The 24,411-nt window shown below is 43.1% G+C and overlaps 1 protein-coding gene across 2 annotated transcripts in view; it reads left to right on the forward strand.

The window, feature by feature from the left end:
* Positions 1-5,400: 5,400 nt before the first annotated feature.
* The window catches only part of Pold3 (DNA polymerase delta 3, accessory subunit), a 39,137-nt gene continuing 20,126 nt past the window's right edge, over positions 5,401-24,411 (forward strand). The window contains exons 1-5 of one of the 2 annotated variants that reach the window (XM_013350110.2): positions 5,401-5,568; positions 6,227-6,282; positions 15,815-15,917; positions 19,987-20,026; positions 21,628-21,760. In XM_013350110.2, coding sequence (XP_013205564.1) covers positions 5,509-5,568; positions 6,227-6,282; positions 15,815-15,917; positions 19,987-20,026; positions 21,628-21,760 — 392 coding nt within the window. In that variant the 5' untranslated portion in view covers positions 5,401-5,508. The remainder of the gene's footprint in view (positions 5,569-6,226; positions 6,283-15,814; positions 15,918-19,986; positions 20,027-21,627; positions 21,761-24,411) is intronic. The other variant, XM_005357507.3, reaches the window with a different exon arrangement.

Consider the following 24,411-nt stretch of genomic DNA (forward strand, 5'->3'; position numbering starts at 1 on the left):
TTATTTATTTATTATGTATACAATATTCTGTCTGTGTGTATGCCTGCAGGCCAGAAGAGGGCACCAGACCCCATTACAGATGGTTGTGAGCCACCGGTTGCTGGGAATTGAACTCGACCTTTGGAAGAGCAGGCAATGTTCTTAACCTCTGAGCCATCTCTCCAGCCCCAGCGGGTATATTTTTAAGCAAATGTTTACTGGGCACCAATTCACACAGGGACGGTGACAATACCAAAGTAGAGAGCATACCTTTTCATAAGGAACTTGCCTAGAAGAAGAAACAAACTCTTGATGTAGTGTGCTAGAGAGAAACACAAATGAGCCTTAAACTAGTGGTCGCGGGAGAGTGGGGAGGCAGAGAAGGCACCAGAAAAGGGAATTTGGATGAGGGTGTGCCTCTGACAAGGCCCAGCAATGCAAAGACTCATGATAAATAACTCGAAATACAGGATTGGGAGTGTGGCTCAGTGATAGAGTCTTCTTGGATCATGCACGAGGCACTTGGCTTGATCTCCAACACTGTACTAAATAAATGAGTAAAGAGAATCAATTAACCAGCTCGATGTTCAAGGATTTAATATCAGTTTGTGTTTTCGGAAGACAGGTAAGACACAAGGGCTTAGAGGTGGGAGACAAAAGATTTAATCTTGAGAACTACATCTCAAGATCCACCCAACAGATCTGAAACCAACATCACAACAAACCTGGTTTGCAAATTTTTAGCATCCAAACTGGAAACAACCCAAAAGTCCATCATCTATAGAGTAAGAAAACAAAATATGTTACACTCAGACAGCGGACTACTACTTGGCAATAAAAATCAGTGAAATACCAATGATAGGGTTTGTATCTACAGTATACAGATCTTTTTAAAAAATTAATTACATGTTTAATGTCTGTGTCTATGTGTGGGATACAGAGGTCAGAAGAAGGCATTGGATCCCCTGGAGCCGGAATCATAGGTGGTTGTGAGCCATCTGATGGGGGTTCTGTGAAATAAACCTGGGTCCTTTGCAAGAGCAGCATGCGTATGCTGAGCCATCTCCACGGTGTGCGTCTTAAAGTTGCAGTGTACAAAGGCTGTGTGTGAGGGACTTTTCAGATCATCCTCTGAGGTCTCCAGCAGCACTGTGCCTGGTGGCGCTCAAGACAGAGCAGGGCCTGGACTCAGTCCCAACTGATCACTGGGCCTTTGAAGTAAGCTGGATTTCCCCGGTTAGCTTATCAATAATGGTTACTCTGATAACAGCCCATAAAAGAATTTCAATGGTGGAAGGAAAAGGAAACAACGCCTTCCACAAACAATATTCTATAGTTCAACAAAAGGGATTATAGAGTAGAACAATATGCAATTCAGTTTCATCCTTCCATCCCTTCGGTTATCTGTCAATAAATATTTGCTAAGGGCCTATCCCATGCCATCATCCAAGGCCAAGTAGGGGGCTGGGGATTGGAATGAAAAGGTGTTTTGAGACTGTCTCCTCATTCCACGGGAACTGAAGCCCTACTTCATGCCACCCTCGTGCACGGTCGGGCCTTTTGTTCCTGCAGTTAGAGTATCTGATTAAGCTCCCTCCATCAGGAGTGGAAGCAAGGGTAGCCATAAAGGTGGCCCAGCACGATATGAAATTATGAACTTACTTAAAGTACTTTGAGGGCTTTGTTTTTTGTTTTGGGGTGGGTGTGTGTCTGTGTGTGTGTGTGACAACTAGATCATGCGGGTTCTCAAGCATGGACTTTGTAGGTGAAAATGTGTCACGATGTCAAATAGTTGGGTACCCCAACCTCACATGGAGGCGCCCCCAGAATGCTTACCAGACTGTTTCTAATACAGATGCCAGCTTCATCTCCTCTGGGGGAAGAGCAGACGTTAGGAACCACATGGCCCTCTACAGCCCCACCCAGCTCCTCACTTCTGGCTGCCTAACTGGCCAGGGCTGTCTCCACCCTGTCTTCAGGTCTTCCCACCCCTTCTCATCGTCTCACCTCACAGGACCCTAGCCGTGGAGCCCCCACTCCCTGACTGGTGTCCTCAGAGGACTTCTAATCACCAAACTCGGTGCAGAGCCTCCTAGTGATATGAGGAGGGGCACCAGAACTCTTGGTGACTCAAACTTACTTCTTTTGCTTCCTTGGGAGCCTCCTGGAACTCCTCCTTTTCAGTTCCCCCTTTTGGCTTCTTCCTCATTGTCCCTCAACTGGAGCTGTTCCTGAGGTTCGGTCTTCAGCTCCATCGGTGACCTATCCCACCCTCATTGCCCGTTACCCTGGATAACCGTCGGGTTACTAATCAAGTGTGTATCTAAGGACAAGCATAGTCAGCAGCCTAAGCGACATCTTCCAAATGGGGATTCCTGCTCATTTTCTCTCTAATGTGATCTTTTCCAAAGCACCTTCTAAGACCCCAGAGCAAGAGCAATGGAAAAATAATATTCAAAGCAGATGCAAGACAGGGATGGGAACCACTGGCCTTTTTTTTTTCATATTAAAAATAGATATGTGAGGGGCTGGAGAGATGGCTCAGAGGATTGAGTCAGCTCTGAGAACCCATTGCCTGCAACTCCAGCTTCAAGGGATCCAGTGCCCTCTTCTGGCCTCTGTGGGTACCTGCACACATATGCATGTTACCTGGACCTGGAATTTTAGACAGTTTTGAAGAATCACATGGGTGCTGAGAACCCAACTCAGGTCCTCTGGAGGAGCAGACAAATCTCCCAACTCTTTAGTCCCTGGAAGACTCTTTTTTTGAGACAAGGTTTCTCTGTAGCTTTGGCGGACTCTTGCTTTGAAAAGAGGAACTGTGGACTTGTTATATGTTGAGAGGCATAATAAAGACAATATTATTAGCTTATTTCTTACATATTTTGTCTACAATGAAAGGACATGGTGTCTATCCTCAGATACCCAAGTTCAAAACTGTCTCCTCATTTCTTGTTTTTAAGTTTGCATAGTCACCTTCTTTGAGTTCCCATGGTAACATGGGATGCTTTAACAATGCATCTAGTTGTAGCCCCAGATTGTCAGTTCTGTAAAATGAAGACCACATTGTGTCCCTACTAGCCAAATAAGGCTAGCAAGCAAGCAACAGGTGTTTAATGCATTAATATCGATCTGATATTTTCATATCAATAGGGTCTGTGTCCTTGCCTCTCTGGAATGCCCGTTGAGTAAATTATGTAGACCTTGAATCATGGTTATTAATCTTGAACTCATTGACTTTGGTTTGTCACCCTGCTATCTCCAGTTCTGGAGTACAGGGTGGGGTTCCTGAGTCTACTCCTTCATACCTCCCCTTCCTAACCAAGGGCTGCCCCTTGCCTCATAGCTGGGTCTTGGGATCCTGACGGCTCTCACCCTGCTGAACTGTCTGTGTTCCCACTCGGGACCCTAACAGTCCCAGGACTCACCCTTGCCAACCATCTATCCGGAAGAAGACAATGAATTGATTTTACATTGTTAAGTGCTTTGCTTTCCCCCACCACGTTTTCTCTGGTTATAAAAATTATATTGATCTGTAAAAACTCAGTTATAAGAAAAAATAAAAATAAAAACAAAGAAGAGAAAAAAAAAAGGCAGCTCGATGCTACCATTAAAGCTAGCACAGTATGGGAAGGTGGGCTCTAGGGAAACCCGGGATAGAAACGCAGCTCAGTCACGTAAACCTCTATGGTGTGGAGCGAACTACTTAACTGTGAACAGTTTCTATAAAATTGAGATAAAGACTTAAGTTGTGCGACATCTATACAATGAGTATACTGGTATATGCATAATATTTACATTCTAGATTATCGAAGAGATTACATGAGAAGATTTAAGTACAAAGTCTGTTGTGGCTCCTGCCCATTCAATGAATGCTAAGTCATAGTAAACACATCCAGTTTTCCAGGGAATAAGGTTTGTGAGCCCAGTACACAGCAGGATCCAGTTCCTTCCAAGTCCTTTTTTCTCCACTGGCCTCTTCTCCCAGCGTTTCATAATTAGAACAAACTGAGACAGTCTTCCTTCCCAGGCCCCTCTGGAAAAACCTTCACCACTCTCTTAGTTGGGAAGGATTTTAACAGGCATTCATTCCTTTGTCAGACTCTGCCACCATTGCCCACTGCTGGGCCCCAGTGCTGGAGGAGAAGCACTTAGAACAGAATATCCACTTAATTTTTGTTGTTGTTGTTGTTGAATACAGGTATCAAATGGCAAGGATGGGGCACTCTATTTACCTCATTGTTGATGCAAAAACCATAGCTCTCATCTTAAAGGGATTTTTAAAAAAAGATTTATTTGTTTATTTTTATTATGTATACAACATTCTGCCTCCATGTATGCCCGCACGCCAGAAGAGGGCGCCAGATCTCATTTCAAATGGTTGTGAGCCACCATGTGGTTGCTGGGAATTGAACTCAGGACCTCTGGAAGAGCGGCCTGTGCTCTTAACCAATGAGCCAGCTCTCAGCCCGGGAATTTTTAAATTTAAAATTTTAAGTTTAAACTGGGCGTTGGTGGCACACTCCTTTAATCCCAGCACTCGGGAGGCAGAGGCACGCGAATCTCTGAGTTCGAGACCAGCGTGGTTTACAAGAGCTAGTTCCAGGACAGGCACCAAGGCTACAGAGAAACCCTGTCTCGAAATACAAAAAAAAAAAAACAAAAAACCAAATTTTTATGCTTAACGGGAGCTATTTTTAAGTGACCAGGGCTTGGCTACCCCAAACCCCACGTTCCAATGTGGAAGCAGCTTCATGAAGTTTTATAGTTCTACGGAGCAATGAAAGACACAAAGCAAGGCAGGTTTAAAATACATTCAAAAAGGCGGATACATCCGTATGGGGGAAGTTTTCCCATAGGACAAGATGCTATCTGATGACCTTCTTCGTTTTTTAGGTTGGCGGAAGCCAGTAGTCGGCTAAATTAATAGGTTCCGAAAGGTTCCTATCCATGAAGTCTCAAGGTGGTGATTCTGTTACAGAAGAGGGCTAGAATTATTTCAAGATAAGGTAATTAGCCTCTGGACCGGCAACATTCCAATCTCTCCACAGCACTGAAATGCTCATCAATCCAGCAGTCTCCGGAGACGTGGCTTCTTTGCAAGTTTAGTTCACACCCCCCCCCCCCCCAGGCATTAGGAAGGAAACCCAATTGGGAAAGTGAGCTACCATTGAATTTCACTGCTAGACAGCAAAAGGTATTCTTCTCACTTTCCAAGCGGAAAAACTCTTGCTCAGAGAGGTGACATATATGGTCCCGAGTCAGCAAAAGTCTTACTGACAAAGAAGAGATTGGAAAGCTCCCAGGTGCACTCAGACAACCAAGCGCCCACCCTTCACTTCCGGTCTAAATCCAGTTTCCTCTACATCAGCCCCGGGCTGACTCTCAGTAGTCTGTCCCTCGTCTGCTGCCGTAGCGCGTCGCCTCGTTGCCTTGGGAGACGACCCGCGACCTGGGAGTGAACGAATCCGTTTCCCGCCGGCGGGAGCTGCGGCTGTGTCTGAGCAAAGGGCTCGGAGCTGCACCACCATGGCGGAACAGCTGTATCTGGAAAACATAGACGAGTTCGTCACGGACCAGAACAAGATCGTGAGGAGCTGGGACCAGGGGAGGCGGATGCGAGGGGTCCTGGGCCTGCCAGGGCGCGGGGGTCTCGACCGGGTGCTTGTGCTTGGGGGACCTGCCGAGCCGGCACGGGGCACCGCGACGCAGCCGTGGGGGAGATAGTCCCGGTGGGCAGAGCCTCTAGCGGGCTCCGAAGTCCGCGGGCCCCGGGCGGGCTAGAGGGGCGCTGGGCGCAGAGCCCGGGAAGCTGGCCTGGCTCGTGAGGCCTCCTCCCCATTCCCTGTCGGGTGGTGGGTCCCTCCAGCCCCTAGTGTGCGGTGCAGGAGACACGAAGTCTTTCTGCGCTACCGACTCCTGGTGGTTTATCGTCCGGGAAACGTTTTTTCTTCCGGGATATTTAAATACTGAAAGCAACAGGACCCGCCTCTCTGGGCTGGTGTTGAGATCAGGAAAGATCAAGGTCTTTGCCCTCGTGAGCCCAGGGGGACACAGTTTGGTACCGATCAATCAATTTGAAACATCTTAATATTTGTAAAATAAGTATCTTAGTCTTATTTGTCACAAAGATGGTTTACAGGACATAATCATCCTAGAACAAGAATCTTTAGGCGCAGACTCTTGGCACTTACCTGTACCCTGGAATCGTCTAAAAAAGCCTTAAAAGCTGTTCTTTCTTTTTCAGGTGACCTACAAATGGCTAAGCTATACGCTAGGAGTTCATGTTAACCAGGCAAAACAGTAAGTCCCATTTACTGCTAACTTTAATGATGTTGGAGTTTTCTTTCATTTTGTTTTTAATGCTTAGGTTAGAACCGCTCCCCATGCCCCCGGGCTAATAGAAAAGAATATCATTTTTGTCTTTGTTTTGTATTGAGTGTGTGCGTGTGTGTGTGTGTGTGCGCGTGCGCGCGCGCGCGCTTGTGTATGTGAACGCGGATGCCCAGAGGCCACGGAGCACATGGGAAGGTCAGTATGATCTTGGGCTCGGTTCCTCCCTTTCCAACTTGTTCTCTGTTGCTTACACCAGACTGGTTGGCCAGCAAACTTCTGAGGCTCCTTCTGTCGGCCTCCCTCTCACCACAGGAGAGCGGTGCTACCTTACCCAGCTTTGTGTGGGTTTGGGGATTTGAACTTAGATCCTCGAGCTTGCGTGGGAAGTGCTTGACTCAGCCATTTCCCCAGCCCTGTTTTTCCTCTCTTTTAGTTCACTGGACTTGTGTACAAATGTGTTGTGATAATTTTGCTGGAGTTTTTTTTTTTTTTCTTCCAGACTTTGGCCTCTGGTTAACATCACTCCGTGTATTGATTTGGCTCATATATTTGAGCTTTTGGTCCCCAGCCGGTGGCACTGTTTGGGGAGGTTTAGGTACAGCCTTGCTGGAGTAAGCGCCTCACTGGAGGCAAGCTGTGAGTGTTTCTAGTCCTTTCCCTTGGCATGTTCACTCTGTGTTTTGTGTTTATGTTTGTGTTGAAGATAGGAACTCTTGGCTTCCTGCTCAACCGCCCTTGCCTGTCACACCTCCCGTGACGGACTCTTACACCTCTGGAACTGTACTCCCGAAGAAACTCTTGACTTCAACAGTTGTTCTTGTCATGGTCTTTTATCACAGCGACAGTTTTATCAGATGGGTCAACCGTTCCTGTTTATAGCTCAGAGTCGTGTGTCTGCTGCATTAGATCTTATATCTTCATGTGTTCGTTAGGCCTGACTTTAGCCCACATTCTCATAAAGATTCTGTTGCTGTGATAAAACACTGACTGAAACGTGGGGAGGAGAGAGTTTGTCTTACAGGGCAGGGACTGAAACAGAAACATGAAGAGGCAGGGCTCACCGGCTTGCTCTCTTTGGGCTCGTTCTGCTTGCTTATACACCTCAGGACCATCTGCCCACTGTGTGCTGGGCCCCGCCTACATCAGACGCCCCCCAGACATGCCTGCAGGTCCTCAGTTTGGGTCACCTGTTTCTGAGTGTGCTGAGTTGACAACTGAAGCTATGACAGAGGCCAACACGTGTTTGACATTAGCTGTCTGATAGTATAGGGTGTGAGAACTAGAGCCAACGAGATGGCACACGTGGGCGAAGGTGCTTGCTGTTGAGCGTGATGGCCAAGTTCAAATCTGGGGATTAGACAGCAGAGAGAGAGAACAGGTGATCTTCTGAGCTCCACCCACGAGCTGTTGCATGTGTGTATGCACACACACTAATTAAATGTAGTTTAGAAAGATACTAGATTATTTAAGTGAAAGTAAAAAGAGTGCTTAGGATGGCCAGAGCACTGCCCTTCTTGCCTTCTGCAGCATCTTTGTTGTTGTTGTTAAAACAGATCTGACTTGAGGCCAAAATAAAAAAGGCAACTTTGAAATCAATGTTAGAATGTTTTGATCTACAGAGGAACAGAGTGCTGTCTAAATCCCAAGAGGACGGATGGGTTAACCATTTGAGAAATCATGCATGGATTAAATGCCTGGTTTAGTTTGTCCTGCTCCTGGGTGGTCTGGTTTTTATTTGTTCCGTCAGTGGTTGGAGTTTTTTTGAGCCATGCTAACATGGTGCATGTCTTAGAAAGCCCTGCACTCTAGAGCAGGTCAGTTGGGCTTTATTTGATCTAACATTCTATGGGTGTAGGAGACTTGATTTTAGCTGTGATGATTACACTTTCAAGACCTGTAAGTGTTGGTTTGGAGCCAGGTTTAGACCTGTTTTTACCAATACTGCCTAAGGTCAGCTTTGACCCAAACCTAAGAGCTGCAATAACTTTGGGAATGGACACATATAAGAGCTTTATTTATTGTCTGCTTGTAAACAGGGCCTCGCTGTGTAGCTCTGGTTGGCCAGGACTTTGAACTCAGAGATCTGCCTCCCGCCTGGATTAAAGGCGTTGAGTGCCACCGCTGGCCGTGCCGTATTCTTTTCAATGGTAAGGGTCTGACTAGGCAGTGAAGCAACTGCTGCTGTACTCACCTCATCGACTCCAAGATGCGCTTGACAGGTTCTAGCCTTAGCAACCGTCTGGCTGCTGCCTGTGTACCGACTTCATCTCATGCTCCATACCTCCTTCCTGTAGTCTCAGTACACATGCTTTTCAGCAGGTATGCTAAACTTATTCTCAGCCTAGGTTCCCGGAATGTTCCTTTCTAGTTTTTACCTTCTGGCTTCAATTAGGATTTCATGTGTCACATTTTTTCTCTAATCTGTAATACTGTCACACTGCTGTTAGTTCTATCAAATATATTTGAACTACCGTTGTATGTATACAATTGAATGTTTTTTAGTGTTTTCACAGAGTTTCACCGCTCTCACCACCATCAGTTTTTGTTTTTTACCTGTTCAACAAAGCAGGAAAGACATTTAATGCCAATTCAGACATCATCCCACTTAGTAAAACAGAAGCAACCCAGCAGAAGCATGATGAAAAGTTTTGAACCATTCAAAATATAACCAGAGGGGTTAGAGAGGTGGTTCATCAGTTAAGAGCACTGACTGCTCTTCCAGAGACCCAGATGCAGTAACTCCCAGCATCCACTTTGCAAATCACAACCATCTGTAACTCCAGTTCCAGGGGATCCCACATCTTCTGGCCTCCACTGCTTGCATGCATTGCACAGATATACATGACTCACTCATGAGCATTAAAAAGCAAACAAATTGGAAACAGCCCTGACATACTTTGCATCACTAGCGATAAGCTGAATGCAAATTAAAATGCCGTGTGGTACTTTTTCCTTCTGTTGCAACCACAAGCAATTTTAGAGTATTTTCACCAGTCCAAAATGAATCATTAACTGTTAATGATTACTGGTTTTTGTTTTGTTTTGTTTTTGCTTTTTGAAAAAGGGTTTCTCTGTGTCCTGGAACTCATTTTGTAGACCAGGCTAGCCTTAAACTCAGCGATTCCCCTGCCTCTGCTTCCCAAGTGCTGGGATTAAAGGTGTACACCACCACTGCCCTGCCCAATCAGTGTTTTTTTAACCTCTGTATCAACTCACCTTTCCTAGACAACCATTCTTTCTGTCTATAAAATATTTTTATGTCTGTGTGTGATATATATGTGTGTATATATATTACATATATAATATACATAGTGTATATAAATCATACTATACGTGTCTGGTTTCTTTTAATATGTTTTCAAAGGTTTTCCAGGCTGTGTGGTGCCTAATTTATTTTTATGGCCAAATAATAATTCCAGTATATGATATACTAGTTTCCTAGCTCCAAGGTTATAACAGAGTACTGAAAACGAGAAAACACTAGAGATGTATTGACTTCTGTTCTGCAGGTTGTCTGTGCACATTCTATCTATTTATTTATTTGTTTATTATGTATACAATATTCTGTCTGTGTGTATGCCTTCAGGCCAGAAGAGGGCACCAGACCCCATTACAGATGGTTGTGAGCCACCATGTGGTTGCTGGGAATTGAACTCAGGACCTTTGGAAGAGCAGGCAATGCTCTTAACCTCTGGGCCATCTCTCCAGCCCGTCTGTGCACATTCTTGATGGTGTTTGAAGCACAGCTAATATGATTGTTGATGAAGTTTGTCACTGTTCTGATTATATGAATGTGTAACAAACTGGCCCAAAATTTAGTGGCAAAAATAGCCATTTTCTCACACAAATAGATTCTGAAATTTGGACAGGGCACAGTGGGAGTAGTCTGTATTAGCTCTGTGGTTTCTGGGGCCTTATTTGGGCAGTGTCAGTGACTGAAGCCTGGTCATCTTCATTCTTTTTTTTTTTTAATATATTTATTTATTTATTATTTATACAGTATTCTGTCTGCTTATATGCCTGCAGGCCAGAAGAGGGCACCAGACCTCATTACAGATGGTTGTGAGCCACCATGTATTTGCTGGGAATTGAACTCAGGACCTTTGGAAGAGCAGGCAGTGCTCTTAACCGCTGAGCCATCTCTCCAGCCCTTCATTCATCTTTTTGTATGTCTGACAGTTAATGCTGTTTGTCAGCTAAACCGTCGCTGTGGACCAGGGTGTTCTGATGATCTGCCTGTATGGCTAGGCTTCCTTGCAGCATGGTATCTTTAAGCAGTCAGATTTCTTGCACAGCCCCTCTGGGCTGTAACACAACAGAAGCCACTCCCCGTTCTGATTTGCATCACATGCCAGCAGTGCCTCAGTTGTCCCTCAGTTGTCCTTCCTGACTCAGTGCTGGGCTCCACCTCTCAATAAGAAAATGTAGAACAGCAGGTAGCTAGGAGATGCTGTTTCAGCCATGTTTAGACTGGAGAGATGACTCAGCCCTTAAAGGCTAGGCACACAACCAAAAATACAAGAAAGTGTAAAATAAAAAAGTATGGTGGCACATGCCTTTTATCCCAGCACTCAGGAGGCAAAGGGAGGTGGATCTCTGAGTTAAAGGACAGCCTGGTCTACAGAGCAAGTTCCAGGACAGCCAGGGCAACACAGAGAAACCCTGCCTCAAAAAAACAAAAAAAACAACAGAAAAGTGTTGTTTTCAGTTCTTAATTTTTAAAAGTATTATCTTAGTCTTTGTGTCTGACAGACAATATTCTTTCTCATTGAATTAAACAAGATAATTTCAGATTGTGAAAATGTTATGGAGGACTAAAATTGACTTAGTTCTGGGGGAAATTATGATTAGAACTGATAAGGGGAAGTTGTAATTCATCATATGTGTAGGAAATATATTCTGCAGGAAGTCATGTTGTGTCACTCATTTTTAAGATCATGGTGGTGCACGTCTTTAATCCCAGCACTCGGGAGGCAGAGGCAGGTGGATCTCTGAGTTCAAGTCCAGCCTGGTCTACAGAGCTAGTTCCAGGACATTCTCCAAAGCTACACAGAGAAACTATGTCTTGGAAAGAAAAAAAAAAGATCATTCACAGGGTCTGGAGAGATTGCTCGGAGGTTGGGAGCACTGACAGCTCTTCAAGAGGACCTGGGTTCAATTCTCAGCACCCTCATGACAGCTCATAACAGCCTGTAACTCCAGTTCCAGGGGACCTGACATCCTCACACAGACATACTTGTAGTACAATGTACATAACGATACCAATAAATACTTTATTAAAAAATTATTTCACATATTGTTAGAAATAGAGTGCTTGGCTTTCTTAAATGAGACAAACATTAAAGTATGTGTAAATTGCTTTTTTAAGGGCTTATTGTGAATTTCTCAATAGAAAGGGAAATAGATTGAAAAGAAAACAAAACAAAAAACAAGTGAGAAAAAACTAAAAAAAAAACTGGGGGCTGGGGAGATGGCTCAGAGGTTAAGAGCATTGCCTGCTCTTCCAGAGGTCCTGAGTTCAATTCCCAGCAACCACATGGTGGCTCACAACCATCTGTAATGAGGTCTGGTGCCCTCTTCTGGCCTGCAGGCATACATACAGACAGGATATTGTATACATAATAAATAAATATTTTAAAAAAAGCGAAAAACAAAACTGGGAAACCCGTGCAGAGGGCACTGACTGCTGCCATAGACAAGATGAAAGCTGTGGAGAACAGACTGCGTGGCTGAAGCGCTCCAGAGCTCTGGGACTTGGGACTTGCCTGTCTGGTCTTGTACTGCGTGGTTCTAATTAAGACAACAGTCAGGTCCACCGCCCCTTCTGACACAGTCACTGCAGTGGGGGAGACTTGAGAGAAGAGGTGGAAGAAGCCACGAAACTGGCAGAAGACGGGACAGCCTTCAGAACTGATGGTGTAGTGGGAAAGGCAGCCGCATAAACAGAGGTTGAGTTTAGCTTAGGTGTCACACTTGGCAGAGGTGCTCTGTTAGACGGGCTGTGTTAGGGAAGGCGTGAAGTAGGAGGGAGTCCTCAGCTTTTGTCTTGATGAGGAATTAGACCTTTACAGCCCTGGCTGGCCTGGAATTCTCTGTGTGAGCCACGCTGGCCTTGAACTCAAAGAATTCTGATTTCTTCTGCCTCCCTAGGATTAAAACAGGTAAACAGATCTCTGACTCAGGTTCCTACCATTTCAAGCTTACACTGGGAAAGAGGTGAACAGTCCTAAGGGGTTGAGCTTTGACCCTTTGTTCACTGCTTAGAACACAAGTGGCCGCTCAGTAAAGTTGTGATTTTTTTTTTTATTTTTTTTTTAACTTGCATTTTAAAATTCACTATGACAGCCTCACAGGTAACGATGGTGAGAAAAGAGTTCAGTTGACACTTGGATTGAGAAAGTCTAGTAGAGATTTGGAGCGGGTAGAGTCAAGAATTAGTTGGGAGGGAGAGCTAATGAGACTTGGCACCCATTGCATAAGGAGAAGTAAAGGGTAATGATTCCCAGATTTCTGGCTAAGGCGGTTTGAACAAATGGTGATGTCATCAGGGAAAAATGAAGCCATGGACTTGTATAAAATAGATCATGGAGAACCATATTCCATGTCTCAGGAAGCCATAGATGCAGGCTAAGGGGTGGCTGGTCATACTAAAATAGAGGAAGAAGATAACTGAAGACAGCATCAACAGTAAGGAAAGGCAGGTGCAGGAAGAGAGCCGTCAACCGTGAGGTTGAGGGTTTCTGTGAGCCCCTCTCCAGACCACATCTTACCATGCAGCTCCTGGTGACCTATAGTTCACTATGGAGACTCAGGCTGGTCTTAAACTCACAGAGCTCCACCTGCCTCCCCCCCCCCCCAGGGTTCAAAGCTCTCAGAACTTCTGAGTTTCTGGCTGTTGTTGACGGAAGTGTGGCATGTTGTAGAAGCTCGCTAAATATTTCTTTTTGTTCTCTAATTCGCTAAATATTTCTTAAAGACAAATGATGTGCATCTCCTTATCGTTAGACTAGGTATTGTGGAGAGCCAGCTTTTAGGGTTTTTAGGTGTTTGGGATAAAAGTGAGTAAAGATTTTTCTCTAAGCATTTCTGCATTTAATGTGTGTCTTGTCCCTTTTTTTAAAATTTTTATTGAGCTCTACATTTTTCTCTGCTCCCCTCCCTACCTCTCCCCTCCCCTCTCCTTTAACCCTCCCTCAAGGTCCCCATGCTCCCAATTTACTCAGGAGATCTTGTCTTTTTCTACTTCCCATGTAGATTAGATCTATGTAAGTCTCTTCGGATCCTCATTATTGTCTAAGTTCTCTGGGATTGTGATTTGTGGGCTGGTTTTCTTTGCTTTATGTTTAAAAAACCACTTTTGAGTGAGTACATGTGAGTGAGGTACTGGGTTACCTCACTCAAAATGATGTTTTCTAGTTCCATCCATTTTCCTGCAAAATTCAAGCTGTCATTATTTTTTTCTGCTGTGTAGTACTCCATTGGGTAAATGTACCACATTTTCCTTATCCATTCTTCCGTCAAGGGGCATTTAGATTGTTTCCAGGTTCTGGCTATGATAAACAAAGCTGCTGTGAACATAGTTGAGCACATGTCCTTGTGGCACGATTGAGCATCCTTTGGATATATACCCAAAAGTGGTATTGCTGGGTCTTGAGGAAGGTTGTTTCCTAATTTTCTGAGAAATCACCAGCCACACTGACATCCAAAAGGGCTGTACCAGCTTGTATTCCCACCAGCAATGCAGAAGTGTTCCCTTTACCCCACAACCTCTCCAGCATAAATTGTCATCGGTGTTTTTGATCTTGGTCGTTCTTAAAGGTGTAAGATGGAATCTCAGAGTTGTTTTGATTTGAATTTCTCTGATGACTAAGGATGTTGAGCATTTCCTTAAGTGTCTTTCAGCCATTTTAGATTCCTCTGTTGAGAGTTTTCTGTTTAAGTCTGTACTTCATTTTTTTTTATTGGATTATTTGTTCTTTTGATGACCAGTTTCTTGAGTTCTTTGTATGTTTTGGAGATCAGACCTCCGTCTGATGTGGGGTTAGTGAAGATCTTTTTCCATTCTGTAGGCTGTTGTTTTGTCTTGTTGACTGTGTCCTTTGCTTTACAGAAGCTTTTCAGTTTCAGGAGGTCCCTTTTATTAATTGTTTCTCTCAGTGTCTGTGCTACTGGAGTTATAGTTCGGAAGTAGTCTCCTGTGCCAATGCGTTCAAGTGTACTTCCCACTTTCTCTTCCATGAGGTTCAGTGTGTCTGGCTTTATGTTGAGGTCTTTGATCCATTGGACTTGAGTTTTGTGCATGTTTATAGATATGGGTCTATTTTCATTCTTCTACATGTTGATATTCAGTTATGCGAGCACCATTTGTTAAATATGCTTTCTTTTTTCCATTTGATATTTTTTGTTTCTTTATCAAAGATCAGGTGTTCGAAGATGTGTGGATTGATATCCGGGTCTTCTATTTGGTTTCATTGGTCCTCCTGTCTGTTCTTATGCCAATACTAGGCTGTTTTCAGTACTGTAGCTCTGTAGTAGAGTTTGAAGTCAGGGATTGTGATGCCTCCAGAAGTTCTTTTTTGTACAGGATTCTTTTGGCTATCCTGGGTTTTTTGCTTTTCCATATGAAGTTGAGTACTGTTCTTTCGAGGTCTCTGAAGAATTTTGCTGGGATTTTGATGGTCAATGTCTGTGTCATGTTAATGAACATTTAGATACTGGCTGCTGTAAGCACTTGCTACATTCTACAGTCAAGAAACATCTGAGTCTAAGTAATTCAGCAGTGTCAGAGGTGGACATATTTTTGCCATCATGTTCAACATGGTGATCTCTTAGGATTACTAAGAACCCCAGATCTTCTCTGTCCCCAAAAGCACATACAGACTCGCAGCTTTTTTTTAAAAATATTTAGTTATTATATTATATTATGTGTATAGCATTCCTTCCACGTGTGCCTGCAAGCCAGAAAGGGGCACCAGGTCTCATTATAGATGGCTGTAAGCCACCATGTGGTTGCTGGGAATTGAACTCAGGACCTCTGGAAGAGCAGTCAGTGCTCTTAACCTCTGAGCCATCTCTCCAGCCCCCTGACTCGCAGCTTTTTTGAGAACAGAGTTTGTACAGTGTATGGATTCAGATGATAAGAATTACTCGTGTAGTGATGGCACTTCTCTTTTATGCCTCAGGATGTGAAGGCTAGAAAACTTTATTCTGGATCTCATAGCTAGATAGTGACTCCCTGTGTATCTGCTACTTAATCACTGCCACTGTTTGGCTGTGGGTTCTGTCCCTCTTGGCATATTTCTAGATTTATCTCAGTTACTTCCTGGTCACTGAGCCAATTCAAACAAGTTGGCTCTAGTTCCATGCTCCATCTAAAGTCCACCCGTTGTTTTTCACAAGTCTGCCTGTTCAGTAAGTAAAAAATATATGACTTAAGTCATGAGTTAAGAGTTGATGAGGCGAAGATGCTAATGAATCATTTCTGTCTTGTTTGGAACAGGATGCTCTATGAATATGTTGAAAAGAAACGGAAGGAAAATTCGGGAGCTCAGCTGCATGTTACCTACTTGGTGTCTGGCAGTCTTATACAGAACGGACATTCTGTAAGTTCTCTTGTAACAAGCCTATGTATGTATGAGGTATAAACAGTATTAGAAATAACAGAAGGAAGAACCAAGATTGGGTGGTGTGGAAGTTATAAGTATCTCTTGAAGAGAGTATTTTGATTTTTCTTTTCTTTCTTTCTTTCTTTCTTTCTTTCTTTCTTTCTTTCTTTCTTTATTTATTTATTTATTTATTTGGGACGGGATCTCTCTGTATAGCTCTGACTGTCCTGGAACTCACTCTGTAGACCAGGCTGGCCTCGTACTTGGAAATCCATCTGCCTTTGCCTCCTGAGTGCTGGGGTTAAAGGCGTGCTCCACCACCACCCAGCATATTTAGAAATTATAAACTTAATCTGACACTCAGGAAAGTTTATATCTTGGCTGTGATGAAGTGACTGTCATTATTGGCTAGTTACCTAGGAAACGAGACGTTAGAGAGTAGTGTTCTTTGAACCTCTTTTTCCTCTTGAATATGTATAAGGACACTGGTTTTTAATTTTCATCCTTTTTAAATTTCAAGCCACAAACTCAGGTGTTAAAAAAGGAAAAAAGAAAAACTAGTTGACTTTATTTTTAATTTGAGCACTCATTTTGATAGGTCACACAGAGTGGCCCACTAGTGGGGAATAGGTCTGAAGGCTAGCTGCTGGTGTAGTCCAGAGGCGTGAGCTGGCAGTCTGTGCGGGTGTGTGTAGCATCTTCTGTTCTAGCCCACCAACATTTGGGTACTGCTGCTTTTTCATCTCAACCACAAAGCAGTCTCAGGTCTGCTGAACTCTTTGTGACTTCATATCCTCCTCAGGGGTGGGCACATGCTTTTTGAAACTCTCAAGTGTTTAAGGCAGTGGTTCTCAACCCTCCTAATGCTGTGACCCTTTAATACAGTTCCTCATGTTGTGGTGATCCCCCAGCTACTAAATTATTTCATTGCTACTTTCTAACTGTAATTTTGCTACTGCTATGAATCACAATATAAATGTCTGATAGACAAGGTATCTGATATGTGACCCCCCCAAAGGGGTTGCAATCCACAGGTTGAGAACTGCTGGTTAGTGGGTTCTTATTATGCTAATTAGGCCCTGTTAGATTGGTCTGTCCATTCATTACAAGTTCTCATTAGCTTTTTTGTAGTGGTTTTTGGTTGAGAATGACTTTTTTAAATCACCTAGTTTATTAATTTACCAGAGGTTACAAAACAGTCAAGTTTTAAGTTGGAGTCTTTTTATGAAGGACAGGTCTCACTTGTGCAGCCTGGTAGTAGACTAGACTGACCCCCATGTTCACAGAGATCCACCTGCTCTGCCTAGTGCTGGAAAGGTGTAAACACCACACCTGACCTCTTTGAAGAACATTTGTTGAAGCTGAGTGTAGTCGTACATGTTTATAATTCTAGCATTTGTAAGGTTGATGCAGAAGAATCAAGGCTTTGCTGCCAACCCGGATAAGACATCTCTCAAAAGCATAAAATAAAATTCTAAAAGGTAGCAAAAATCTGCATCTTCTGTCTGTAAGGCTTGAGTTTTCTGATGCTGGACTTGCTGGGATCTTCACCTCGGCAAGTGCCCATTGCACCAACAAGGTGCCGTGTCCTCTGTTGGCCTGTGCGTTTTCAGTAGCCCCAAGTGTAGGAGCACTTGACCATACTGAACTGCCTGCCTGTCTAGATTATTTCCTTAGGTGTGAATTGACTACTGCCCTAAGGCTGAAGTGCAAGTCTTCAGTGTTTCAGTGGTTGATTCCTAATGCTTTTTCTCATAAGCCATGAGGAGTGTGCAATATGCAGAATGTGGCATTTTGAGGAATGTCTAGTTTGTATATATTGATCATGCAGGTATGTACAGGTACATGTATGTGTGCATGCATACATATATGTGTAGGTATGCATGCGTGTGTGTGCATGACTGTGAAGGCCAGACAGTAATCTTGGGTATTATTCTTCAGGAGCTGTCCGCTCTGTTTTTTTGAGACAGGTCTCTCACTGGGACCTGAAAGCTTGCTGACTTGACTAGGCTAGCTGGCTGGCCAATGGCCTCCAGGATCCTCCCTTCCTGCCCTGGTCTCCCCAGCACTAGAATTATAAGTGGTGCTACTGTGCCCCCCTTTTTTTTTTTTTTTTTTTTTTTTTGGTTTTTCGAGACAGGGTTTCTCTGTAGCTTTGGAGCCTGTCCTGGAACTAGCTCTTGTAGACCAGGCTGGTCTCGAACTCACAGAGATCCACCTGACTCTGCCTCCCAAGTGCTGGGATTAAAGGTGTGCGCCACCACCGCCCGGCTTGTGCCCATCTTTTTACATGGATACTGGGAACTGAACTCAGATCCTCATGCTTGCACGACAAGCATTTTACCAACTAAGCTATTGCCCTGCTTCATTTTTTTTTTAAAGAGAAAACATAAAAATACACGAATTTTTTAAATTCAGATTTATGATTACGTTTTTGAAAGGCTTGTTTTGAAGTTTTGTGGAGATAGCTCGGTGGTAGAGGGCATGCCGAGAACGTTCAAGGTTTTACCCTCAGTGCTAAAACAAACAAATTTACCGTGATGCCAAACATGGGGCCTCACACCTATAACCTGAAACACTTGGGAGCTAAGGCAGCAGGGTTACTAAATGTGAGGTCGGCCTGAGCATAATGTGAGTTTCTGTCAAAAACCAATCAAGCTAAAAATGCTTGCTTGATCTTCTTATTGCTCTTCTATATTATGAATTTTGGTGGTTCCTAAATTAACATAAATGTATGTTGCTTTAGTCAAATACTAGATTTAGAGGAGATAAACAAATATTTACTAACAATTACTGAAAATCATTTGAGTTTTTTTTCTAGGATAGATCCTTCTTAAATCATCTAATGCCTCATTGTGGCAATTCACCAATTAAAGTTCTGTTTAAACTCAGTTTCTTCCTTTTTGTTTTCGGTTTGTTGGTTCCCTCGTGTCCCGTGTAGGTGGCTTTTAGATTGGGTTTGCTTTTCCCTTCTGCTTTTGTTGTAGATCTTGTATATGCTTTTAATAGAAACAGCTAGGTTTATATTACCCTTTTCTTAGATTTACAGCCCATTTTGCACCCAGCTTTCTAACTGCAGACCCTGATCTAGTCATAGAAATGTTCCTCTTGTGGGCACACGGGCTGTGCTGTTGTGTGTCAGCCCTTGTTGAGCTCTTGGCCATCGTGACTGCTACAGACGGTGTTGCTGGGCAGAGGGCTAACTGGGGCTGAGCAGATAGTTCTGCTCTCATCCTCAACACCAGTTAGTGTAACTCCTAAAGTCGGGTCAGGGCCATTGCTGCTTTTGGCTGTGAACTTTTTGCTCACACTTCCTGTCTCTCCTACTTCCTGTTTCTTTAAAAGCTCTTCGTTTTCCTCTCTTCATTTTTGTCTTTATGTTTTGAAGCCGTAATGTCCTTTGTGATACAAATTTTAGTTTAGTTTTTTTTCTTCATCATTTGTACTTTGTTTAAAGTTTCTGCTTTCATTTAAAAAGCCTTTTTCTTTTCAGCCTTCTGTTTTAGGTTAATTGCAGATGCTGTACTTGATAGTTAATATTCTTGATTTCTAAAAACAGCTAGTGTCTGTGACAGGAAAAACGGGGTACTCTTGAGAATTCAATAAAAAATTGTTTATTATTAAAAAGTTGCAATGAGGAAAAGGAAAAAAGGCTTTCTTTTCTTTGAAGGTTATTTCGGTTATTCCTGGATGTTGAGTTAATCTCAGGGTAATCTCTAGAACTTACGCTGACCCATGGAGTGACACAAATCTAATTGTTATCTAGTTCCATAGATTAGACAATATTTGCCATTAAATCATTCACCAAAAATTGTTCTTACAGTGATTTGAGATGTATTTTTGTTTCATAAAAATATTGAGGCTGGCCTCTCATTTTCCTTTATCTCTTTCTTTTGAGAATATGTAAAATATGCAAATTAAAAATAAGTCAGACTGCTCTATACTGTAGTATATTTCAGGGAACCCAGTGTTTTTCAAATTTTATAGCTAAGCATAACTGAGTTACTGTCAAAGAAACTGAAATCCCAAGCTCTAACTTCCACTGATGAAGTGTTATTCCTTGCAGTGCCACAAGGTTGCAGTAGTGAGAGAAGATAAATTGGAAGGTAAGAGTTTAGTAGCTGAGGAGACTTTCTGCTTTTCTGGTTATAGCATTGATTGGGTGCAGTCTGCATAAAGTGTATTTGGCTATTTAACCAAAGAGCTATATTTTCATTCCTTTTATTAATGGTTTCTGAAAGTTAAAATCTTACACCTGCCTAACTTCCCGTTTTTACAGCTAGTCAGCTGATATTTATAATCTATGACAGGATTTCAAGATTCATGGGAGACATACAAAGTTGCCATGAATTCTAGATGACATGGTTTCTTAAACTGTGGGTCGTGACCCCATGTGGGGTTGAATAACCGAATTTAGAGCTTGTAAAAAGATTAGAGCTCCTGACAACCAAAACTTAATTCAAAATCCAACGTGCTGAGGGTTTTGTGGCAGTGCTCACCCATGCTGCATCGAGGAACTTCACTGTAGCCTCAGTTCTGAACACAGTGAGTGTTCTCTGCATTGTGTGACATCCTGCCGTGCAACACCAGTGAGCACGCTCTGAACCACCTTGGCCCAGACTTGAGGCTGGATGTTCTCGGCTGCAGTCTTTTTGCTGTATACGCAAGCTTCTGTGCTCTTACAGAAACAATGCTTTAATTATGGAAAACAAATAATTAATATTTTCCCATAATTGTTCCTTAGTGTATCAAATTAATATGTTTGGAGATTATATTTATGATAGATTATTTGATTCTAAAAATGGCTATTTCAGTTGCTACTTGTTTTATTTATTTAGTTTTTAAATCATTCAGTGAATTTCAGCTTGGATTAGAACAGGGTTTCCAGAAGCTTGAAATGGTCTAAATATACTTCCTCTATTTTGTACTGTGTATTGCTGCAAAGGTGTGGCATTGTCAGCACTGCTGATTGTAAAAGCAAAATACTGATTAGCTAAAAAAAACTGATGTGTTCTGCATTCTGCAGTATCAAATATTCAGCCAAGATTTCATTTTTTATATAAAAATAAACACGCACACTTGTTCCATTATTATGTTAAATTTGTTTTTTATTTGAGTAAGATGTTTTATGACTTATCAGTAAATACTTGAATTATGTACCTATTTCTTATATATAATGTTGCATAAAAATTTCTCTGACGGGAAAGAAAATGTTAAGAAACTGTGCTATATGTGATGGTTACTATGTCCCAAGCTCTGCCAGGCACTGGGGACAGGGAATAATTTAGGTACAGTGTCTTCCCTTGCAGAGCCCACAGTTTGCTCCTGTGATGGTCTTTTGATTTTGCTCTGTAGACTCAGCTCATTAGTAATAATATTATGCAGTTGCTTTCTCTAAACTGAAATTGGAACACATAACTTAAGTTTTCTCAGGTAGAGATTACTTCATTATCTTTAACATCGTCACCGTGTTTGCTGAGTGTCCCTGGTGAGCGGTACCCTCACAGGTGCTATACTTGGGAAGGGCCCAGCACCATCACCCCCTTACAGACAGGCTTGACGTTACACTGTGTGTGCAGCTGTTGGCCTTTTAGGTTTTGTACCACCATAGACAGCAAATGGTTTTAGTGCAGAAGAGTTTCTTGTTAAAGTCCCCACAAGCTATGAAGCTGTGTATTAACAGACTGCTTTTCCTGTTGACTTGTAGCAGTGAAGTCCAAGCTCGCTGTGACGGCCAGTGTCCATGTGTACAGCATCCAGAAAGCTATGCTGAAGGACAGTGGGCCTCTGTTCAACACCGACTATGACATCCTTAAAAGCAATTTGCAGAACTGCAGCAAGTAAGCTCCTTAATGTTCTTGTGGGCTTCTTTACGAATTGATTTTGTAAGGTGTTTACACAGTGGCTGCCTCTTAAGAGTGAATGCCAACTCTAGTAAAACCCCATTTATCTTGCAGTAAGACACATGCCTAGTTTTATTAGTACATCGTAAGGTGAAAAATAGCAGCCACAGCCCATATTGAAAACCCCAGTGGACTGCCCATAAATCTGTTTCTCATATATTTATCCTGTCATCACCACCAGAAATGTCTGTGTCCCCTCACTACCCCTTTGCCCCAGTCTCTGCAAGTCTAAATCTTACCCATCCTTTAGGAGCTAGTTCAAATGTTGCCCTTCAAAAAACTGTTCCTAAATTTGATGTCCCTATTCCTTCCAGCCAAAAGTAACTCGGCTCCAAAGCTCCATGGCCAAGATTAGATCTTGTAAATCTTTTGTGTTCTTCAGGGCACTGGATAGTGACAGACTATAATGTGTGTGCATTTTAGAAACTAATGATCATAGGTTTTAGTTGTGTTTTGCTGCTTAATAGCTCAGTGACTTTGGACAAATTACCTAATACTCTCTATATTTAGCTTCTTCATCTTTAAATCAGTTGCAATAATTCCTACTTTGTGAGGTTATACTGAGGGCTCAAGTCAGTTCTCTGAGAATGTACTTGGGTATCTACCACCTTGATTTAATAACAATGGAAGTTTGGGGCTGGAGAGGTGGCTTAGTGGTTTATAGTACTTACTACATCAGGAGATGGCCTAGGTTTGATTCCCAGGACCTACGTGGTGACTTATAATTGCCATCCATGTCCTCAGCTCCAGGGGATCCAGCACCCTTTGGTCTCCTTGTGTACTAGGTGTGCGTGTAGTGCACAGACATGCGTGCCAGCCAAGCGCTCTCACATGTAAAAGCAGGTATACCTTTAAAAGATAATTTGAACTTGTTTGGCCTGTATCTGATGAAGACCATTAGGTCGCCATCCTACATGTGTTTGAGAATGTGGCGCGGTGCCTGCTCCTAAGGTCAGTGGCTTACAGGTGGTAGCGGTTGCAGCACAGTGCTATCGTAAGAGGAATGATGTGAGAAGATTCTGGAGGCTGGCATTTATTGCCAACTTCTGGATGGGTGTGGTGAGGTGGACAAACAGGTGTCACTCCAAAGGAGACACCATCTAGGCTGAGACTTAACGGTCCAGGAGAAACCTCCAGACAAAGGAGCGTAAGAGCGAATATGGAGCTGAGAGAGAGACTGGACATTGTACAGTCATCATCGTCTGTGGCTAGAACATGGGGTGGTAGCTGGGAGATAGTTAGAAGACTGGAGTCAGGTTCTCTTTGAGTATTTCCATAGAGCTCAGACTGTATTCTGAGAAGAGCTGTTGGGTTTTGGACATGTGGAATTACTGAGAAATCTCAAGTAAGGATAGTCATTGGAATAGGTAAGTCTTGAGGTAAACAGAATGGTTTGGGTTTGGAGCATAGGGAAGCTGCTGGGCCTGGGCAGCAGATACAGCCATGCAGACAGAATGTGTAGAGTGAAGGAAGGCCAGAAAATAAAATTCAGGGGCACGCTTTTTACCAGCTGTATGACCTTGCACAAATTATTAGTCTCTTCATGATTCAACTTCCTTATGATAAAGTAGAGCCCACAATAGTACCAACTTCACATGTAATAGGGGATTAAGTGGATTAAGGTATGCAGAGTGCAGTCCACAGGGACAAAGGGGCAGAAGTGGTGATGGAGAGTTTTGTATGGCCTGTGGACACGGTGGGAATAACCTTTTTTGGAGACAGCTCTAGTGAGACAGCCAACTTTATTTCATAGTGTGGGGAGACATAAAGGATGTGGCCAGTGGCGGGGGTGTCACCTAATTTGTATTAAACAGCGTGCTCCTGTCACAAAGCATCTAGCACAAGTCTTAGTTGTCTGTGGAAGCGGGGGACAGGGGGTCCTGTTGTAAAGCTCCCAGCACAATGTCTGGTTACCGCATGGGCAGCAGGGGGAAAGCTTCTGCAGAGAGCTGTGTCAGGGGTCCATACCTAGAGCCGGTCTCCAGATAAGGTCAGGGAGAGAGCAGGAAGCCCTTCCCTGGGACGGAGGACTTCATGTTGCCTGCTTAAGAGAGCTGCCAGGCCATGGTCAACTGCAGCCTCTGACCACAAGGCCTCCCAGCAGAGTTCTTAAGCTGCACTTGGCACACAGTAAGTACTCTTTAATGGTAACTTTTTATTTTAATGGACAGAAAAAGAAGGGTTTAAGAGAAAGTAGTGAAGTGGAAAATTATGAAAATATTTGGGGTTCCAGAAGCTGAAGGTAGAGTTTCAAGAAAGAGGGGCTGATGGAACGATGCCAGTTGCTTAGGAGAAGCAAGTTAGATAGGGATAAAAAGTGCCCGTTGGATCTCGTAATGGCCTTTGATGTGTCAGTGCAGGGGCCAGACTGATCCAGCTGGGTAAGTAGGACATGAAGAAGAGAGACACCTAACATGGGCAGCTTTTTCCAGAAAATGTGATTGAATTCAAGGAAAAGGAGGACAGTAGCTAAGGAGAAACTGAAACTTTGAAAGAGATAGATAGAAGATAGATAGATAGATAGATAGATAGATAGATAGATAGATAGATAGATAGATAGATAGATGATAGATAGATGATAGATAGAT

This window comes from Microtus ochrogaster, chromosome 22 (genome assembly GCF_000317375.1).
Source record: "Microtus ochrogaster isolate Prairie Vole_2 chromosome 22, MicOch1.0, whole genome shotgun sequence".
NCBI lineage: Eukaryota > Metazoa > Chordata > Mammalia > Rodentia > Cricetidae > Microtus > Microtus ochrogaster.